Below are 22,793 nucleotides of genomic sequence, written 5' to 3' on the forward strand. Positions count from 1 at the left end.
GCTGATTGAATGAAACTAAAAAGGCAAAGCAGGTATATTATGTTCGTCCTGGTGAAAGTGGGGAATATACACGCCGTTGTTTATTATCACAAAATGGGGAGCGACAAAGGAGACTTTTGAGGGATTAAAGCTCAGCAGCAAGGGATTTGTGCAGTCTAAAAATAACATCGGAAATTTCGCATGCTCGCGCGACAGCACACAGAATCGCTGCTTGCTTGTTTGCACCTCTCCAGCGTGCGCGGTTTTGGCTTCACGTGACGTGCGTCTAGCATTTCAATGAAATCCCTCGGCGGTGCGGAGGCAAAGTGGGCTCTTTTGCGGCCTGACCGCCCACGATATCCATTTGCAGAGTCACGTGACAGCAAAATTTGGCAGCGAAAGGCGCTCTGCATAATATGGTCTAAAAACAACAGGGACAAAATTAATAAAGCAGCAAAAATTAGTCTGTTTCACCACCGCAAAATGGATGGCCGTATAATCTAACGCAAATCGCTAATACGGTGGTAATAAGTGAGGCTTCAATATCAGACGAGCTTCTGAAATTTGCGCTCCATCTCACAGCAGCAACCCTTCTGGTTGATAGGGGGCGAGCTATTCGCGCATGTATGATGCAGAAGCCACAATCAAATTTTCAATTAATCTTGACCCTCGGACGCATTGGTGGAGAAACCGCTCGTATCAACAATCGCGTGCTGGTACAGCAACTCAAATACACGGGCAAACATATCTTTAGCTAACACTGGCTCTGTGCACACACCGGGCCGGACCAGAGAGTAATTTCCATTGCAAATACTGACGCGAGATGTTGTATAATTAGTGCGCCTTTGATTAGCTGGCTGGCTCGTTGGCCTAGTGCGGCGGGCGAACGGGCGGACGGACGCCTTTGACGGAGCGGAAAATACACACTGGCGGATCCAGATATTAAGTAAGACGCGCAGGCAGACCGCAAGATCGATATCCCACCTGCTCGCTCACGCTTTGTTGGTCTAGCAACTACTCTCGCACCTTAGCTCTCGCCGCGTGTGTCTTTCTCCTCGTGATTGTATTTTCCAACTGTTTGACTTGGAAATTAGTTGTGCGGCTGCCGGATTTGCCGAGTTTGCTCTCTTTCGAGTCGCGGAGCGAAAAATCGCCGAGTGCGTCACCTTCTTCGAATTCCGAATATAGCTTAGACCCCTGCGAGCAACACTCATGCAACCCGTTGGCCTCGCGTGACGAACCGGTTGCCTATGTTTCAATTCCTCTCTCTGGTTGTGATTATTTGATCGATACATCTTTCCTCCATCCGTGAATGATGATGGCACCGAAGTGAAACAAACAAACAAATGGGGAGTGCAGCGCCAGAAAGGGTGAGACGGATCGTTTTGGGTTTCGAATATACACTTTAAAAAGATAAATAGGCTCCTCGGTATTTGTCTGCTTAATTCTGCGCAGCTCCTCTCCCTTAGTTAGAACGAGAATATAATGGAACTGCTGCAATTCCTTGCGAGGTGGCATTTAAATCGAGCAGACAGACGACTTTCATTATTGTACAGCTGCAGCAGCAGCGGCGGGCGTCGTGTGCCTCGAGCTAATTAAATCACCTGCCACCCTGAGGCTCTGCATGCGAGTTTCCACTGTAGGTCACGTGTACAGGTTTTAATTACGAGCCGGTGGTTTCCACCGAGGCAGATTTATTTCCAACGAAGCACATTAATTCAATAAAAAGTTTGATGCAGCCGACAAACGAGCGGATTAATTTGGTGAAACGGGCACTGCAAAAAGCAGGAAATATTATACATACTTTGACTTGATTGCAAAACTTTTTATATTCATCTGCTTTATTTAAAAAAAAAATCAAAAATTTGTTTTAGAGTGGTAAAAGAGTTTTTTTACCATGGCTGATCTAATTTGTAAGGGGGATTGGAGAGGGGAGCCAATCAGAGGCCAGCTGGAGTACGGAGAAAAGCGGAGAATGTGCCTCTGTCATTGTTAGTGGAGGGGGACGGGTGTGCTCTTTCGTCCCCTCCACTGCCTCCATTCGCCGCAATGTCTCAAAATTTTCCTTGCACTTGCCTTGATTTTTACCAGCCAAATACCTAGGTGGATTTAAGGGTTTGGGTATCATGATTTGGTCTCAACCGTGTTGCACAGCCCTTCGCCTACTGCATGGCCGACCCACTAACACTCAGCAGGAATGGGCGGACTGCACTCCCGAAAATTACACCGAGTGCGTGTTATGCGGTGAGGGCAAGAGGAGGCTGCTGCCCGGAAATCTGACGTTGTTGAAATTACAACTTTCGCCTGCGCTCCGCGCAAGTTCCTTGTTTTAAATTAAATTAGAAACTTGAGGTTGACGTTGCGCAAGAGCATCTAGCGAGAATTCAGGTATATTTTCTAGCAGCTTTTCACGTTTCGCACCAATGGCAGAAAGTTGCTCCGGCTAAAATTCAAGTATTAAAATTTCTTTTCACTGCTTACTCAGTGAAAAAATAAGAAGTTCTACCGTGCTCTCTCTCGCGTGAAATCTGTTTAATAATTTGAGCAAACTTGGACCGTGCATAGGCAAGTTTGCTCACTCGCTCGCAATGCACACATCCAGAAATTCGAGTTGGGATTCAGAATTAGGGAGAGGAAGGAAAAGTCTCTCTGGTTAAAGGGCAATTCCAGCAGGGTTCATTTTGCGACCTCGCACGAGGCTGGCGCGCGAAATAAAAGCAGTTTCATCAACCGGGGAGACGCCACGCCGCACACACGTCTTTGCCAGATTACGAGAGAGACTTGTTTATTGCTCTCTGTTATTTAGTTTTTTAACACTGTCGGAGAGTTCTTTACTGCTCCCTTGTTTGCACCTGAGCGAGGAAACTTTTAGCCGTCTGCCCCGGAGTATATTTGTCCCTCGCCGAGTCCGAGGTGTGATTCTGCGAAACGAGAAGCGGCAAAGCGGCTGAACCCACGATCCGCTTTTCTCCGAACTGGTTACCCGCTCCTTTTCCTGCTGGAGTGCATTTTGTGGTTTCGGATCGGCTCTCGATCAATTTGATTGAAATTCCAGGAAAGAAGGCTGATTCGTCGCAAAAATGTATTTTGAACAACGTGCGCGTGAAGCTATTAAATATTTCACTTGCGACGTGGTGGGCGAGCATTTCCAAAGCGAGTGGCGCGCGATTATCCTTTTCAGAGAGAACAAAACGGAGTCTTGTGTGAATAATTCAGGCACCTTGTTCAGAGACTGTGCAAAATATGTTCCGGCGGCGAATTTCAAGCCCGCGCACCGAATCCGCTTTTTGCCCACTCTTTGTGTGGGCCAAAATTCGCAAGAAAGAGTGTGTGGCTAAAAGCCGGCGGCGAGGATTGCTGTTTAATTAAACAAGCGTCCAGCAGTGAGCGCGCACTTGTGGCCGAAGTTGCGCTGTTTGGCCAGCGGTGGAGGCACAGAGAGCGGAGCGAATGCAAAGTGCACTGCTGCATTGTGGACACACAACACACCAATTTCCAGCACAAAGCGCACCCATGAGCCTTCACTCGGGGCTCTACGTACTCCCTCCCTTTCTCTCTCTCTATCTCTCTCTGTACACACACACACACACACACACACACACACACACAACACACAGAGAATTTGTGCTTGTTAGGCGAGCGACCATTGTGTTCAAAAGAAGCCAGCCAGCTGCTGTCGGGCAAAGGAGGTCGCTTAAAAATTCATCTCACCGTGAATTTCTGTCAAAGGCACACCCAGACGAATAATAATAACGCACGCGCGCACCCCGTGATGTTTCGACAACAATGTGAATTTATGGCACATCTTTCTCGGCCCTTTTTTTATCTGTCTCCACGGGGTAATAGCACGTGAACAACGCCTCTCTTTTGATATATCGCCGGTCAACGCCGCTGCTCTCTTTGTGAAATATCGGCAAGCCCACGCTCGTCATGACTATTATTCACGCGCTCCCATCGCCTTTTTCAACCTTCTTCAGACGTCGCCACGTGTTCTGGACACTTTGATGGGAAAAAATCTCTTATGATTTTCCTCGTGGAATATATAATGTATATTTAATGCTCTTTTGATTGGTCTAGTGGTGTTTGTTTTGTGAGAAGAAGCAATGTTAGAGGGAAAATTTAATATTCATTGGATTCGACGTTCGACTCGTGTTTGCATGTTGACTTGAGGCCAAATTTACGGTCACCGTCTGTTGATTGCAACTGGGACAAACCAATTATTTGTCGTGGCGCAGCTAAATCACATCATTTGCACCTGCAGTCCGACTTTTCCGGAATTTATATTCCGCGGCACCGACCGACACGTCCAGCGGTGAAAAATGCATCGGGCCTTTTTTACAATTAGTGCCGAAGTGAAATTGTAACAAAGCGGCTGACAGATGATAGAAATGTCTGTTGCGCTTTGCGCGAAAGGCTGACCTGCTATCGGCAAGCCGCCTTTTTGCGCCATAAACAGAGGAGGCCGTGTCCCCAGGCGGATATTAGTTCTTTATGCGAGCCGGCATTCATAAAAAACGACACATATCCAACTTTTATGAGACTCGCGCCTGGTCATTCAGGTCACATTAATCAAAAATCACATAAAGAAAGAGCCGAGATGGAATTAAACACAGCACACACACACACACACACACACACACACACACACACAGGGCTTTATGACGGTCGTTCGTCGTTTTCCGATTATATGGTCAGTGGCTTCATCAGCTTGCCAGATTTGGCGCAAACGTAAATCTGAAGGACTTGATTTCCGCTTTTTCATCGCCATGCTCTGCCCCAGTTTGTGCTTACCGATGCCAACAACGAATACACGTGAGTTTACGGATTTTTTGTGATTAAAAAAAACCCTTTCAGCTATCGATCACCCACTCGGTTTGCGGATCTGAATTAAAAATTGTTCACGGCTTACTGGTTTTACGCGCGGTTTACACGCAAAAGTGGAATGAAATTGGACAACACAAGCGAAGCGTGCTGGTTACCGGTCAGCAAATGAATAAAAATTGAAACAAAACAAGCGCAGCGGCTGTTGACAGCAAACACACCTTTGTGAAAGCACGATTTCACCGTATTTTCAGGGCTCAATTTTATTCGAATGCTGCTCCCTTCGACTCATTTCCGAAAAAGCCCATCTTGGGGTATAAACGAGCTGGAAAATTGGACGGAAAGGGGAAAAAGCGCGTTTTGAATTACGAGTTTTTAACGATGGCAAGAACAGCTTTATCCTTTGCCTGGTTCGGTTGGAAAGCGAAAATTGCAGAGGCTCATTAGTGGCCAGTCGGCACAGAAGCTTAATTTTTTTGCTTTGCGCGTCGAACCGGCAAAAACGATTGAGGCAGCACCTCTGTCGATTGTGTACGACCTGGCCTCTCTTTTTGGCCGTGTCTGTCCTATCGATTGATGCTTGATTCCCGCCCAGGGAACAGCGTCACCTTTATTAGTTTTGCTGTCTGCGCGGCGTTTATTTACCTTCGTTGCTCACCACACGGAGAGATTAAAATCAATTATTTTCGGTGAAATTAAAATTGGCAAATTGCCGCGAGATTCGGAGCAATTAATTTAAAATGTGGCGCGCAGAAACTTTGTTTTGCCGTCGCAATATTGAATTAGTCAAGGCACGAGCGTTGTTTTGTTTTCCACGCGAAAGCAGACTGCGCAAACCGAAGTGGCGAATTACAGCTGAAACGCTGGCTGTTGTGCCCCACATTCCGCATCGTGTCATTGTTAAAGCCAGCGGCTGCGAACGAGCGGTAGACCGAATTTCTGCATTCCCCTGTGTGTGAGGGCCGCTCGTTCCCGCACGCCCATTTGATTGCAAATATTTGATCTAATTTTGCTCGTTTGTTTTCGGCTCGGATTGTTCCAATTAGAGCTGAAATTAATTTGTTGGCCAGCACCACAAATACAAGTTCTGAAATTCTGAAACGCTCGTTCCTTTGGATGATTTACAGCCTCGCAAATCACTCTGTGACCGAACGTCGCCCCATATTTCCAGTTGATATCTGAAAGGAGTGAGAAGCCTGAAAAAAATCCAATTTTGTGAAACCGCGCGCGTTTGATAAAACTCGCTGGCCTCTTTTCCTCTGGCAAATTTATTTTCCGGTCTTGCGTGGCGTATAACTCAGTCAGTCGGCCGGCCGATAAAGCGCGGGCAAAAGGCAAATAGACACACAAATCGCGAGAAACATCCAGCCGGGGCCGATCTTTGGCAGAGGCGCCTGCATTTGGATTGTTTTCCATTAGCGCCAACAGAGGGAGAGTGAGAGAGAGAGAGAGCTGAATAATGAGCAGTATAGGCCAAATGAATGGCTGCGTGCACCTTTTGTGCGGACCGCACGCCCTGCGGGAGCCGGAGCTTGTTGCAAAAATAAACTTTTTGCAGTCGGGCCGAGCCTTTTTGATGATGCTTACGAAACGCACCGCCAAGCGCCTTGGGGAAATTTCCAGGCCTGTTTTTGATCATCCAAAAGCACTTTGAGAGCGCGCGCGTTTATTGCTTGCTTGCTTTTCGTTCAGTTCTCTTTCCTTTGTTTAGTTAACACTCACGGCACTTGATCTAACTGCGGCTTCTTTTTAATTCTCATTTCAATGGCATCCATTTTCGCTTTCCGGCGTGAGTGATACTTTAATTAAAGTGGCTGCGTGTCTCGCATTTTTTGTTTTGTGAAACAAGTGAGAATGCTGAGAGGACTGCTATTTCGCACTCGACGTGCATTTCGGCGTTGAGAGCGCAGATGTTCGCGCTGAAGGACCTTTTTATCTCGCCTCTGACACTGAAAGGGAAAATGTGTTCAACCAAGTGTTGGGGGAAAACGCTAAACTCTTTCAATAATAAATGCTCTTTCGATTTCCATGATTCATTCATCCGCTTTGCAAGTGTGCAAGAGTGGGTGAAAACTACGGTTGATTTTAAAATATTGGAAATGAGCTTGACAGTCGCCCCAAAATTTCTGAGTGCAATTCTTTTTATTTTTTTAAAAATTCGGGTTGTAACCATCAGAATTGCAAAAACTACCCACCGTTAGACGTGTATTGATCTCCCCTGACCAGCTGAAGGTTTTCGGGGGGTGATTGCCCCCACCCCTTACAACCGCCTGCGAGAATTGCTTGACCTCATGTCAATTTTGTCCTCCGACCCAGTTTTTTGGGATTTCAAAATACTTTCCTTTAAAATTGAGCCAAAGTGCTGGTTCGAAATTTGTTGTCAGAAGAGGAGAATGTATGCACTAAATTGTATCTTGCTCCAAAAGAAACAGCCAAATATTTGTTCGTCAGCAATCAGAAGTGTGTGCCTCTCTGCGCCACTTTGCACTGCTCTCGCTATTCTAAACAGTAGTGGCACAAAGGGCTTGTGTCACTCGCTTTCCGAAGTTTAATTATGTCCCTCTCGGTAAATTAGATTTTAGCAGGGAGGCTGTTGAACCGTGCCGGAGAGAGGTCGTGCTTTCGCTATTAATTCTGTGCGCGATAATTAATCTCAGACTGGCAAAGGAAGCCATATTGTAAATCTCTCTCGAAACGCTTCAAAGGTAACCCGATCCCTAATGCAAACGGGTAAGGTGATTAAAAGGGAGCATCGCATACACGAGAATTTGTGACACACTCGGCAAATCCGTAGAATTTCTCTCCGGAGAGAATTTTTCGCAGTCTCTGGGCGCGTCTGCCGGCCTCGATCTTATTTCCCGCCTCTGCCGGCCGAGTCTGCCGAGCGGGCGGCAGTGCGGCGATAAATTATTACTTATTCACTTTTAGCCTGCTTCCGGGCCCTCGAGGCACGACCGCTTTATTTTATTTATTTACCGTGCCCTTATGGCGGAGAATTTGCGCAGGACGAGGGTCGCGCGCGCGCGAGCAAGCGGCAGCCGCAAGACGCGCACCGACGGATGTGCTGGCGGATAATTTGCGACTTCTGTCAACGCCGGAACGCCCGAGCACGTAGGCAACCAGCCGCGTGACCCTACATCTCATTTGCCCTTCGATATTACACGCCATTCTGTGGGTTTGGGCCCACACATCGCCGCCGCCTCCGCCTCCGCCGCCGCCAAGAACGCCTGCTGGTCGAATTACTGACGAGACACACTCTCCCGACAAGACAAGATAATGACTATATGCAGCTCTAAAATGCGTGTCTTCCACGGATAATTGATATTAAGAGATTGTAGGGATTATGTAAGGAAAATTTTTGCTTTGCGCCAGCCAAAGCTTGCCACAAGTTAGCTTTTTTAAGCACAGATTTTATGAAAAGTAATATTTTTTGCTTCGTGGATTTTTCGTGTAGTTAAGAAATTTAATTTTCAGAGGTTTAAATAACAAAATTGCCCTTATTTTTTAAGATCGTCTTTGACGCAGTTTCTGAGCACCCCAATCGATTCTTCAGGGTCGAATTAGTTAAAGTGGATATTTTTTCCGACTAAAACGTCCACCGCGCCGTGCAAACAATATGAAACCTATTTGCGAGAAGGGTGCATGCGCCAGTGCTGGTTTGACCTCTTGCAGAGAGACCGCCTGTACAAAATGACTTATTTGTCAGATCCAGCCAGCTCTGACGCGTGCGCAGTTCTCGCATATTCATATTGTTTTGGCGGTAAAAAGTTCTACTTGTGCTACGCACGTCGCGCTGCACTTTTTGGTCGGAAAAATATCAATTTTACCTAATGCGACCCTCAAGAATCGATTGGTGTGCTCAGAAACTTCGTCAAAGATGGTCTTTAATTGATATTTTTTTTTCGAAAAAGTCCTAAAACGTATACCTTCATATATAATTTCTTCAACATTTTAAACCCAATTTTCTGATAAACAGGTTAAAATATTATTTTCCATTTGGTTTGAATACGTAAAATAGAGACCAATTATTATATTTTTACATTTATTCCCATTCAAACTTCACAGTCTTTGTTGTTTGCCCACATTCAAGCTGATTATAATTTCCATTGAGCTTTTGAAAATGTGATTACTGCAAAACTCACACAACAAAGAACCCTTTATTCACAAAAGCCTTTTTTCCGCGAAACAAGTAACATGAAAATAGCTTTAATGTTAATTTGCAAAGGTCATGAGGTAATGCGATGAATGAGGAGCTTAATTTGAAGCAAATTAGAACGTGCTGTCGGTGCTGTGCCGATTCAGCAAAGACACGGTCCTGCTTCTTGCGGGCGTCACGAAGCAGGCAGGCAGGTTCGTTACTTGTTATTACTTAACCGCTCCCCAGGTGGGCGTGTGTTTGCGGCTGCAGATCCGTTTCGAGGGCCAAGTCAGATATTCAGCGTGTTTGCGCTGTTACCGCGACCGCTTGCCTTTGTCGGCGGCGGGGTCGCTCGGGCGAAATGCGAGCACGTGCCATTTAGACCAAACAATATCCCGACCAAATTAATGGTCGTACTTCACTTGAACGACCACGACCGGGCAATTCGCCGTGAAATTCGTCCCAAATTTCGCCAGCCGTGCGCATCCGGTCTCGCTGTAAATCCGCCAGCCGACAGATTGCTATTAGACAAAGAGAGCAGAGCGGTCAGTCACGAGTAGCACGCAGTTTGAATCGGCCACATTGCCACATTACGTTAATGAGTTTGTTTGTCATTCAATTTTTGCAGGATAACGCTTTCGTGGAACTCCCTCCCCACAAAGCTTCAATTTATTTTTAATATCAGTTTGGATGCCTGAAAATGAATAAAAAAATTTGAATACACGTACGAATAAAAAACTTGCAGTGATATGAAATTGAAAGATATTAAATTTTCCCCGCTATCACCGGGCTCTGGTTGTTTTTCCAATCTAAAAACAAAAACAAAGCCTAAATTTACAAACCTGTAGCAATTAATGAAACAAGTTAAAAATTCGTCAAATTTGATTAAGAAGAGTAGAAAAACGGCAGTTTTTGCACCTACAATCTAGGGGTGAGATTGAGGGATGATTGATTAGATTTAGTGTATTTGATTCTGAATTGTTTGAATGGGTTTATTGCTTCCAACCTGCAAAAATGAATTTTTAACAGTTTAGATGGGGTGTAAAAGGGGCTTAAGGGGTTTTTACAACTTTGGCTAAATAGCGGAGGTCATAGCGAGTCGTACGGTGTCCGGATTTTGCAAATCTGATAATTAGAAGACGAGATTTGGAGAAAAACGCAGTTTTCTTATATAAAATCATAATCACAAAACAGGGTGTCAACTAATTCTCGAGTTCTAAGAGTAAAATTTACAAAAACTGTATACCACTTTACTTGTACTCACATCCCATGATGAACTGAAGTGGTTCCACGGTGATTGACACTCAACTCTGTTATACAGTGAGGTGCAAAGTGCAAACAATAAAAATTGTTAAAAAATTGTTTTTTAGGGTGCAAAAAGAGGGTTGAAAGGTTAGCACCCTTAGACTGAACACCATCCGAGTATTTACAAATGAATGTGCCAGTCAAATAAACTGCAAAATTGCCGGACCCCAGGCCACAACTTTGTTTCTTTCAGATATTCTGGCTTATTTATAATTTTTTTGAGGTGGTACAGGAGATTTGGCATCAGATTCAGATGTCAGCCTGCCTACCTTTCATCTCATTTCCTTGTGGAAGTCTTTCCAATTTAACTTGGAAGGAGGCAAAGTTGCGCCGGCTTATGCAACACGTGTGTCGAAGAGGTCGAGCCGGTTGCATAGCTCGCTCTCGGCGGCAGGCGTTAAATGAAGGCAAGCCAAGACGGGGGCTGTCGGTGGCGGCCGTGATGGATGATTGGCGGGCATCGGGGCGAATTCGTTTATGCCACCTTTTTGCAGCGCCGCCGCGCGCTTTTTATTGCGCATTTTGCCGTTTTAAAGCAAGATTGATTAGCTCTGTTGATGAAAACGAGAACGGCAGGGTGCGGTTTGCACGTTCTCTCACGCGTAATTTGAATTTATACTGGCGCTATTCCGTCCGCGTCGGGGAATAATTAAACATTTCCCTATCTACGGGCCGGGTTAGGTTATCTGCGCGCCGTTTTTGGCGAAACAAAGTTGCTTGGGCGCGCGCGCGTGCCATTAACAAACTTTTGCATTACTTGCCTCTTCAGAGAGCAGGGTCTCGTGGTGCGGATATAATTTTCATTTTATCTCCACCACCGAAATGATTTACAGTGTTTGCCGACACGTTAATGGCCGCGAAATCGAGAATTTTGAGTGAGTGCAGAGATATTTTGAGCGACTCTATTATGTACACTATACACAGACTTGTTGCGAGCTGGGTGAAAATTATGATGCCTCGTCTTTTTCACCGCCTGCGGGCTTGACGCGAGTGGATAATATCGCAATTCGTCTTAAATATCAGCGGCGGTCGGCAACACGCTATTGGCGGCCGAGGTCATGACACAGCTCAGAGACGCTCCGGCAACGATTTATCTTTTCAATTTATATGCATATTACAATATTGCTTTTGTTCGTTTCAAGAATGAACTCAGTTCCATTACGGCTCCGGGCGAAATTTTGCCGCAGCATAAATCGCAAATCCAGCTTTTTCACTCTCTTTCTTTTCTCTCTCTCCTCGCTGCTTGCCATAAATGTGGTCTGACGTATTGATTTTTCGGCGTTCAATCACCCTCGATGGGATTTTCTTTCCAGAACAATGAAACGAAAATCTAAAAGAAAAATAATTCTTCAGCAGGAAGAATTGTGCCCAAGACCAAGATGCTTTTAATCAATTCTAGACACGGGTTTAAATTGTGACACCAAATATTTTCATTTTAACTCTAGGTCTTCTTGTAGCATGGGTTTCCGCATTTTTCCGTACTAGCTGCTGAAAAATCTACCGCAGGGAATTGCCGCACTGGAGCAAAGGTTAAAACGCTTTGAAAGAGCAGCCACGTATAATTTTTCTAATTAAAGGGCAAAGGAGCGTTTAAGGCGCACAAAGGGTCTTTGAAACGACTTTTCAGCCGAAGAAAAATATATCGGCCCTTGCTTTCTTGTGCACACAACAAAAGCTGCTTTTGCCTCCACCGCACGAACCCACACAACACATGCAATATCTTTTCCTTCTGTGGCAGCAGCCAGTGCTTTGCTTTAAATATATTTGCCACTTCATCCAGTGCTCTATACTTTTCTGCTTAATATTCATCCTAGTTTTCCGCTGCTGCGACTGGCAGCGAGCGCGAGCAGCCTCCTTTCCTCTCTTTTCTTTGGAATTATCGGAATTATTGATGCCGACTGAGTTGCGCGCGACAGTTTATATTGGTTCACGGCATAAAGCTAATAATACTGTTCAGTGCAAACTTTCCTCCTCGCGACGACGTTTCTATCGCACAAAATTAAATATTGATTGGCACATTTCCATCTGACACGGCTTCTCGGCGGAAAAGCAAAATCTGAAGGCCCGAATTTCTGTGGGCCCTGAGCATGCATACATGCATGAGAAACAAAACGGCGGGCTCGAGAACGAGGAGGCAATCTCTTCCTCGTGGGAGGTCGGGGGCGGGGTGCGGGGGACGGGGGTTGCTTCCTCTCTTTCGTTGGCACCGTGCCCCGGCGCGTGTCACCGGTGCATTTCTATCCATCTATTCCGCTGCCTGCCAATAAATAAAGGCACACGTCAATCGATTTCAATATTCCAGCGAATGAGACGTGGCGTCGAGAGAGAATCATCGCACCGCGCGGTCGCTCCTCATTTTCCGGATTCCTCTAGTGGCGGTCGCAAAACTCGGTTTGCGTTTTAGCGAAAGGACAAAACCACTTATCCGGCCAGCACTCTCGAAATACTCCGCCGGGATCGCATTTATGCTCTGCGTGTTGTTTGCCTTGCCTACGCGTCCTTCGGCCTTGTCTTTGTTTTCACAGCCGACTGCTTTTCATTCGCTACCTCTTGTCCTATTCAACAGGGGAATCTGACGCATATTAATACGAAATTTGCAAAGCACAAGAGCGCGTGCTTGGTTCTCAATTGCGATTGAGTGAGCTGGCGTTTGTGTGGGACAGATATGTTATCTCTAATTGAGATCCACTCATGAACGGATGTGTTTGACGCTGTTATTTAACCTTTTGTTCTTTTACACGTAAATCACTACGGTGTATTTAATTTACAACATCTTATTTCTTGATTTTATTGAAGCAAATTCTAGGCTATATTCCCCTTAATATTTGAAGATCATAAATTGTCGTCATTTTGAGCTTTGATATTTTTATCCAGTTTATCCTTGACATGATCACAAGATGATACAAATTGCAAAAATAAACGTATAGCAGTGGGGGAACCGATCAGAGGTGTTGGCCCATTTGAAGTAGGGAGAAAAGCGGAGAATGTGCGTTGTTTGCCTCTGTCGCTGCGAGTGGAGGGGGTAAGAGAGCGTGTTCTTTCGCCCACTCGCTCCCCTTCTCTGTCCGCTTAACTGAACGACTGGGGAGGGGACATCAAATTCACGGAGAAAATAATTTGGCCGTCTGGATTTCCCGACCCTATAGGAGTAGGATTTTTGCGCAACTCTTCAACTAGACAATTAATTTATAAGGAGTAAGATGCAGGAGCTCTTGAGCTGAAAAATAAATGATCAACTGTAACTTTCCAATATTGGCTCGGAAAAAGTTTCCATTTTCTTTTAATGGCGGATGCAGTTCAGTCCTCTTATTCCCTCTGCAAACAAGGCAGAACAATACCTGCTTACTCTAATGACGTTTCCATGCAATTCCTTTTAGAACTATATGTACACAACGGTGGTGCTGTCTGGGAAAAGTCTTTGAACCTGGAGAAATGGTTGTTGTGCTCTTTGAACCGTTAGCAACGGTTATAGCTGACGTCAGGAGCCAGTGTCGCTATCGAGGGAGGAATTTAAATTTTAAATCGGCCCGAAAAGCGAGGGAAATGCAGTGAAGCGTGGGAAGGCAGCAAACTGCATAGCTGACAAAAGGGCGAATCAAAAACCGGGCCATTGGAGCTGGAAATTATGAGAGCCGCGCGCATTCATGCAAATGCAGTCGCGAATTGAAACGTACACGGCAGCCGAACATCAAAAGCATCTCTCGAGACTCAAAGCAGCTTGCATTTGCATCGCGGCGAACAGGAGAAAGCCAATTAGACTCGCTCTGTGAAAGAGAGATCCACCTGCTGAATAAAATATGAGACGAGTGTACGCGGACGGACGCATAAAACATAATTAAACGCGACTGCTGTCGTTTATGGCGGGGTGCCGAAGCCATTAAACCGGTGTAGCCGACCGACCGGGCCCATGCTAATGCCATTTTTGTCGCCGATATCTCGCCGGCCTGATTTACGAGCCGGCCGCACGCGTCGAATTAGCAGGCTTTTATCGGAACGCCCGCGCCCGCCCGCCTGGTTTAGCCTTTGCAATATCATATTACTCTATCGCGGAGCAGCGCTATTTATGAATCGGCCGCCGCACCGCACCGCACCATAGGCTCCGTTCAATACATGTTGTGCGCGGATTAAAAGCAGCTGCCCCGTTGATTAGCAAGCTCGTGTTACGACCTGAAAAGATTGCTACTCGCGTAATTTCCAATACTGTTGTGTCCTGGCATACAAAGCGAAATTGGTGCAGGAAATTTCCACGTTATCTGGTTTATTTTTCTATTTTTACAGTAAATTTGTTGATTTTAGACGGTTTCTCATTTATTCCAGTCGACGAAAAAAGCCTGGAGCTGGTCTGCACGCTAAAAATGTCCAAAAATTCGTGCTGTTTGTCAGTCAGAGCGGGCGCGAGTAGAGCAAACACGGTGCTAGGTAAACAGTTCAAAATTCCGCGATCGGCAGCAATTTTTGTGTCGGAGCAAAAAGGCGGTTGTAACCATTTTCCGGGGGCTGCGGTGTTTTATACTAATCTGGCGCGCATCATTGCCTCATTTGCATAGCCAAACTCTCGGTAGGCCAACTTGAGCCAGCGAGTGAGGCAAACAAAAACAACTCGACTGCTAATGCTTGCGGTGGAATGGCTCGTATCTCTCCCGCGAACACTGCTGACGACGCCGATCTTCTCTATTTACACGCGCCGAGAGTGCGGCGGCAACCTTGCGAGACCGACCCACTTCAAGCGCCGACGAGAGCCCCAAAACCCACCCAGCTGCACTCGAGGCGGTGCCTATTCCTTGCCAGCTTACAATTAGCCGCCGTTAATTAACCTCTGCGTTGAGCGATTTCTGTTTAGTAAACAATGTTTAAAAGCTATTTTGGAAAATAAAGCTTCGCCACTTGAAAGAGCGTCCTTTAGAACAAATTTTATTATTGGAACAATTAAAGTATGTAAGTAAAGTAAGTATTTTTATATGAATGAAGGCGATATTTGGCTGTTTTGAAGTCGATTTGTTAAGTCTGTTTTTTTTTGTCAAGGAGCGACAATCTTTGGTTTTTGGATTTTTTTTGCTCTTTTTATCCCTGTCCGAGGACCGGAGGACCGGGAAGGACGCGCACTGCACTAGCACGAATGCTGAAACCCGGGTCCCAATAACACCGCGAACGGATCACATGGGCGCAGCAGGCCGCACAGGGACCCAGTCCACTCAAGGGCCACTTGCCTCCGCACCGAGGACTGTATTGAAATGCTAGACATTCGTCCCGTGAAGCCAAATCACGCATGCTGGAAAGGTGCAAACCAGCAAGTAGCGAGTCGGCGCCGGTGCGCCTCCCAGCCCGTTGAGCAATTTTGAGCATTTCGAGTCTCTAAACTAACCACTTTTTGCCATCTCTGACATTGGGTAGCTAGTATTAGATCTCCGAACTGCTCAAATACCTCACATTTTGTGATCATGGGACCCGGTGAGTTTAGGGAAAGTTCACAGGTTGTTCCTCAAATTAATTGAGTCTAGAAAAAAAAACATTTCATTGTTATCTTCTCAAGCAAGCTTAAAACGTACTTGCAAATTAATCGAATTAATTAGCTAATTGACAAATAAAAAATAGCTGAGTTAATGAACGAAACGAAAAACAGCTCGTAAAACTTCTCTTTATGCGATCGGTAATTTTCCTGCTTGTATTTCATTGCCACTTGTTTGTTTGGAACAAACAAGAAGTGCACAAAGCTTGTTTATCAGTAGCTTGCTTCACGCGCCTCATCATCTCTCTTTTCTAGGGAGGATCAAGTGCAAATTGCAAAGAAAACTCTGCTCCAAGTTGAGACAGATAAGGTTTTAATTAAAGCGTGAGACGGCAATGCAGAATGCAGCAGTGACCTAAAAAGTACACATTCATATTATTACAAGCCGCGCGCTGAAGGAAAAAAGGCGAGCGAGCGAGCGAGCGAGGCTCATTGCGCAGTCTGTTGACGGCCCGAGACGGCGAAATACACAAACACACACACCCTTTTAATTTTTTTCCTGCCTTCGTTGCTGGAGCAAATTAAAGGCTCCCAAGAGATGCTTTTCAAAACGTGTTTTGCTCCGCCGACAAAAGCTAAAATAAACAAAAAGAGGGATTAGTTGGGACAATAGGATGAAGTTTCTAGTTCAATGAGATACCCGTTCGTAATTGCGTTCTCAGAATCAGATTGCTCAGCGTTTGTGCAGTAAATTTGTGGATTTTCTTAGCTACCATCGGTGCCGGCGTTGAATTAATTTAATTTTTACTCTTTGAAATCATAATTCGAACTCCAAGCCCTTTAATAACAAGAGCAAGGAAATTACCGCGAAATGCAGGTGCGAAATGAAGCTCACTATCCAGAGTGCGAGAAGTTGCTGAAAACATTTATTTATTCTTACAATTTCTATCATTTAGATGAATTTCTCATTTTCATACCCACAGTGTAAACATTTACACTTCTTATTACAAACAGATGGAATGTATGCACTATGTTTCAAAGCTAAAATGTGTTCTTTTATTTGCCTTTGTTTGTTTTGGTGTGACTTATTTGTAAATACTCAGGGACTTTAATTACTGTACTGAGGTATGAAAACAAATAAAGTATCTTATCTAATGGGGATTTCCTGCGCTCTTTACAGGTGGAGGGGGTGAAAAACACGCACTCACCCCCTCCACTCGCAGCGACAGAGGCAAACAGCGCACAATCTCCGCTTTTATCGCTACTCCATCCAAATTGTCTCTGATTGCTGGTTGCCAAAATTTCCGATTGCCTGTGGTGAAAAAAGATTAATTTATTTTTACGTTGTGCTGAGAAGAGACAGAGCAACAAAGAAGCTATGGTTGTGAAATTATGCAAAATTTTGGCGCAGTGCAATTCGGGCAGAAATGGAGGCTAGCCAGAGGGGTAAATAATTATGATTATTATCACTGCCCGGTGCAGAATTTGAATGATAAAGGGACGCGCACTTAATGGCGCCTCATTACGGAGTGGCATTAATTTTAATTCACAATAACACGAGGCCCGTGAATGCTTAATTAGGCCAGCGGCGTTTTGTGTGCGAAGGTACACTTTTAATGACTCCCTGATGCTCTGCGTCTTTTCACGCCCCGCGCGTGATGCACGGTTTGTTTGCACCCTCCGCGCCCAGCCATTCATCTGCCCGGTTTGTATAACCCTCGCATTTAGAAAATGAAAGAGCACACTTAACCCACTTTTGAAATTCGCTCTTGCAAAAAGCAGCGCACAGCGTGCAATGCGTACTTTTAGCTTCTTTCACACTGCATCTGTATAAGCGCCATACCCGCGCTGCTGTTGCGCTTTCACCAGAATGAATGGAAAAGGACTTGGACGTGCAATTAAACGTTCGCACCTTGAGGTACCCTCCAACTTGTCCTGGATTTCCTTCAAGGACTTTCAACTGCAAGAGGTCTGCAATTAAAATCTAATTATACATAAATATGTATTAAATGGTTAAATGCATCACAAACTGCATTTTTCTTTAGGACGTTGTAAAATATAAAAATAACATACCCTGTGGGTGTCGGTTAAAATTTTGCTAGGATTTTTCTAGATTGTGTGTTGACGGGAACATTCAAATCGCTGATTTATGATTTATTTTTCACATTGTTCTGCCTGATTTTAAAGCTGCGGTTCTACAAATATAATTGCAAACCTGGTTTTGTGAGGCACAAAATGCGATAAATCAGTCGATTGTAATGCTGGAAAATTCGCGGCTCACATACTCATCCTCGGTTAACCCCGCAGGGCCGTTGCCTCCTGCACCAGATGAAAAACCGGCTAACTTTTGCCCATGCTGCCGATATTTCATCTCGTTTCAATATAAAGTTTGCATGGGAGCGCGAAATTTATTACCGTGAAGTAATAAAATGTCAGCGGGGAGGAGGAAGCGGAGCAGAAAGGCGTCTTCATTTGTCGCATGCATCGCGTCCACCTTGCGCTCGACTGCCTCTGCCCCGCAACATCATTTATATTCGCTCCGAGGAGAAAATCATTAGGTCATCCCCGAGAGGTAATAAAAAGATGATATGCTGCCGCCGCCACTCCGCCCCGCATCGCCAATGAGGCTCAAATAATGGCGGCGGATGTTACACGCCACGCGCTTATTGCAAAAATTGAATCCTCCGGATGTGGAAGTGTGAGTCGAGCTCCCACGCAACGACCTCATTTCGCTGAAAAAGAATAAAAAAAACTCAATATTATACGGGAGAGGATGCGACAAAATTAGAATTCCCCTTTAATTGAAACTTCTCAGAGCGGATGATCCCTTTGATGAGAACGAAGATATTAAAACTCTGATGAATTTTAATTTTGGTGTCTCAGTCCCTCCAAAAGTAATTAGACTCGGCACGAGGATGAATGAATTTTTAATCATTTTCTGCGTCATTTCAAAATTCCAATGCCAAATTAGACCAATTTTCGTCGTTGCACGTTTCAGTTGTCAACGTGTTAAATTGTTTAGATTTTAATTGCTCGCGTTTCGACAGGGTGCGAGTGTCAGCAAACGCGCACATTCCGCCGCAAACGCCCAATTAGCCGTGAAATGTGACAAACGCGCGAGAATGACGGGCGACACGAGCCGAAAGCAATCAAAAGCTTTTGTCTCTGGCCAAACAACGCCGGGAAAAGCTTAGACCGGACACAAATCTGGTGCGGTATCGACGCGCGTTGCCGCAGGTCAATACGGCTTGCTTGGCAGAAATTGGCGGTTGAATAAAACATGAAGACATATTCCAGCATGATAAGCGCTGGATATTCATACACATGCTGCTGGGCTCCTTTTTCTCTTTCGGCCCGCCTGAATAATAATATGTATAATTCATATTTGCAGTTGTTCCGCTTCCCACGGGTGAACCAACCCTTTTGTTTGAACTGTTGACAGGTAGGAAGCATGCCAGGCCTCTGCTACTGCTGCTGCTGCTGCCGCCGCGGTAATTCATCTCGCTTGTAAGCATCGATAAAACACCCCGTCATGCCCCCGCATCTGGTGCCCCTGCTGCTTTTTGTGGTGCTCGAGACGGTCGCGTTGGAGGTGCACTGGACTCCCATCTACCTGGACAGCAACAGTAAGCGAAACACAAACATTCATTTTTCACAACGCTTTTCCCAGTGAACAAAACGCATTTTTAAAGACCGCGTCTTTGACGAAGCTTCTGACAATGAGCACACCAATCGATTCTTGAGTCTTGAGGGTCGAATTAGGTAAAGTGGATATTTTTGCCGACCAAAAAACCAGCGCGACGTGCGAAATTTTTTTCCGCCAAAGCAATATGAACTGCGTATGTGTCAGAGCTTGCTGGATCTGTCAAAGAAGTCATTTTATACAGGCGGTCTCTCTGCAAGTGCTCAAACATGCTCTGACGCATGCGCACTTCTCGAATATACGTTCATATTGCTTTGGCGGTGAATAAAAGTTGTACTTATGCTACGCACGTTGCGCTCGACTTTTTGGTCGGAAAAATATCCATTTTCCCTAGTTCGACCCTCAAGAATCGATTGCAATAGGGGGGGGGGCGTATAATTAGAAATGTAATCATATCTGATGTATGACCTCACCAAAAGACAATAAAGATAAATTATTATTATTATTGGTGTGCTCAGAAACTTCGTCAAAGACGGTATTTAAAAACATAAATGGAAATAAGGTTTCGAGAAAGTATGTTTTTAGTTTGGGTGAGTATTGAGGAAAAAATCACACAGTTGGTTGATTTTTACCCTCGGAATATGCCCTGAGATCTGACAATACTATCAGAACAGGTAAGAAATTTAAATCTGGCGTCAGGGTAGCCCTCAAGCGGTCTTAATCGTTCAATTCGCATTTGTAGCCACTTTAACGACGCCTGACGAGCTCTGTATTGCTTCGATCGATATGCAAGATATGCACATCAATGGAATGGAAAAGTTGAGAGCTTTCAGAATTTGTTCAATTTTACCCTTTGGAAGCCATCAGGGGGCTCAGGAATCACCTTGATGTGCCCAAAATCACAGTCCTGATGACTTCCAAAGGGTCGAATTGCACATATTCTGAAAGGTCTCAATTTGTCTAGTCCATCGATGCACAGAACTTGCAAATCGGATCATTACAGAGCCCGTCAGGCGACGTTAAAGAGGCCACAAATAAGTATTGAATGCTTTTATCGTTTGGGATCGTTCAAATGCCCTTTTTTCCAGATTTCACCCCGCGATTTTCCGGGAAGGGTGCATTAAACCATTCTGGCAAACTTAATTATTTATTTACATCTGAATATCATAGTTTAGTTACACTTAATTTAGTTAGTTTAGTTACCAAACATAAACATTTCAAAATTTCAGACGATGTCAAACCTCTCATGGACGCACACCCTTTATTTATTTTCTATTCGTAACAATAATATTAACCTTCAATTAAAAGGAGAGATGAAAGATAAATATTATTGGTTTGGGTCGTAATTTGATACCACGCCAATCTCCGCTTTGGCATATTTGTACGGCAACGAAATCAATTTTTCATTATGTTTTCACGCTCACCTACCAGGAAAGTAATCAACTTTACCAAAAATTTAGTTTAAATCTACTGAGTTCTAATTTTCCTGCTCAAAAGTCGCTTGTATATAGATCTAAATTCATCGGTTTAAGGCTGGCACCGCTTTGGGAATTAGTTTTTGCCCGCAAAACGGCAGCTCAAAGTGCCAACGTGAGTGCAAAGAAAATTGTGCTCGATGCCAGTCCGATTAGCTCATTTAATCAATCCAGAAAGCAAATGAAGCGGCGCAATAATCGACGCGGCAAACAGTTTTAATTAATGACGAGCTAAAAAGGGTTGGAACATTATTCAAATGGTGGAAGGGGCAAAAAATAAAAACGGATTCAGGCTGTGTGATCGGCCAGACGTGACAGAGCTCTGAATTATACATTGTGAAAAAATTTGGCAGTCAAAACAGTTGGGCCGCGGCGCGTTGAAAATTCGTCCGGCCCGTCATAATTAGCGCTGCGGAGCGAGAGAGAAAGGGGATAAATAATAAAACACATCAGCCTGTCCGGCTCTCCGCACTCGGCGCTCGTTTTTGCCGTTTTTGGTGCCGAACAAACGAAACTGGGGGTTGCAGTGCAAAAAAGCGCGCGGCGAGGGCAAATAACTCGGCCCGCGCCTTTGAACAGGGTCAATGGAGGTTTGATTGCAAATTGTGTTGCGGCACAATGGAGGGCATTGTGATGCCCGCCGCTTTCGCATGATAATGTGCACATTGTGGGAGAGAGAGGCATCGCAATCGAGTATCATCAACGTCGGCAGACACTGACATGTATCACGCTCTGCTTCGCGCGCGATACCACTATGAATGCATAGAATACACACACGGCACTCCAGCATCGCGCGAATCGCACCCTGCACATCTCTCGCTGCTGCTATCACGATGTGCGCGTGGCTTCAAATTTAATTCGAGAGCGGCTTGCTTTGCGGCATCACCGCAAAGCACTTAAACATTTTTGCAGAGCTTTCAAGTGCGATTCAATTTTCATGTATTTGACGTTGCAGTTCAAATTAATCGAAATCATTTTGTACAAACAAAAGACTATATTTGGAGAGAATGGGGTTTGGGAGGTGCATCACATTTTGAGAAGGTGAGGTTTGCGTTGAACTCCTCTCACCAAGCTCGATCATAAGAACACCAATTTTGAGGATATCGGTCAAGGTCAAAGGTCACAAAAGGTTATTTTTGAAAATGTTCAGGTGTTTTTGGGATTTTAAAAATCCATAATGCCCCTCAAAATTGGTCTCAGGCTACGTGTGGGCTTGTTCAAAAATTTCATGGTGGTGTTCAGCTTCATTTGTGTAAAATTCAATTTTTTTTCGTTTCGAAAAAATCCAAAATTTTCAATTTTTGCCAAATTTGTGAGCTCTAAATCCCGGGTTCTAAGCGACAGAAATGCAAAAACCGAGCTGAATATTTTTTGCGGTGCCCTATTATATTGGTTAAAATTTCATCCCCCGAGTCGAAAAGAGAATATTTTAAATCGTCTTGATTTTTCATATCTGAATTTGGAAATTCGACACACTTAATATAAAACATTTTTGAGTGGGGTAAACCATCCTGCAACCGTGATGGTCTCTCATGTAGACTAATTGTGAGAAATCAGGCATTTCGCACTCTACCTACGTCAGGAGGAATGGAGAGGCTGTCTCAGCGGCAGGAAATGTTTGCTGGTGCGCCAGTGACGATTACTTCCACTTCACATGCGGCGAATGCAAGAAAAACAGACAGTTTGCGCGCGTGTTTCGGATATGAATGAGAGCACATTTCGCGAGTGACGGCTGCACGAGTGCAAAGAAGCGTTTTGCATTCAAAAGCCGCGCAAAAATCAATGAAGCGAAGGGAAAGGTGTCGTGCACAGACCTCTCAGCACAGAAGCGACAGGGTCTCGACCTTGCCGCCGGGCTTGCTTGCAGCCTCAAGAGAACATTATTTCGTCACGCACGGGGGGCTTTTGCTACTTAAAATGCAGGCCGCAGTGACGCAATCCGCCTGATTGATTGATGGATGGATGGATGGCAAACAGAAGACGTGT

The 22,793-nt window shown here is 45.0% G+C and overlaps 1 protein-coding gene across 1 annotated transcript in view; it reads left to right on the plus strand.

Moving 5' to 3' along the window:
- LOC135939904 (uncharacterized) overlaps positions 1–22,793 on the plus strand; it is a 62,197-nt gene that overhangs the window by 18,232 nt on the left and 21,172 nt on the right. Inside the window, exon 2 of the mRNA XM_065484513.1 lies at positions 19,132–19,315. Within this exon, the coding sequence (XP_065340585.1) occupies positions 19,222–19,315 (94 nt within the window). The 5' untranslated portion in view covers positions 19,132–19,221. The remainder of the gene's footprint in view (positions 1–19,131; positions 19,316–22,793) is intronic.

Source organism: Cloeon dipterum, chromosome 3 (genome assembly GCF_949628265.1).
Source record: "Cloeon dipterum chromosome 3, ieCloDipt1.1, whole genome shotgun sequence".
Taxonomy (NCBI): domain Eukaryota; kingdom Metazoa; phylum Arthropoda; class Insecta; order Ephemeroptera; family Baetidae; genus Cloeon; species Cloeon dipterum.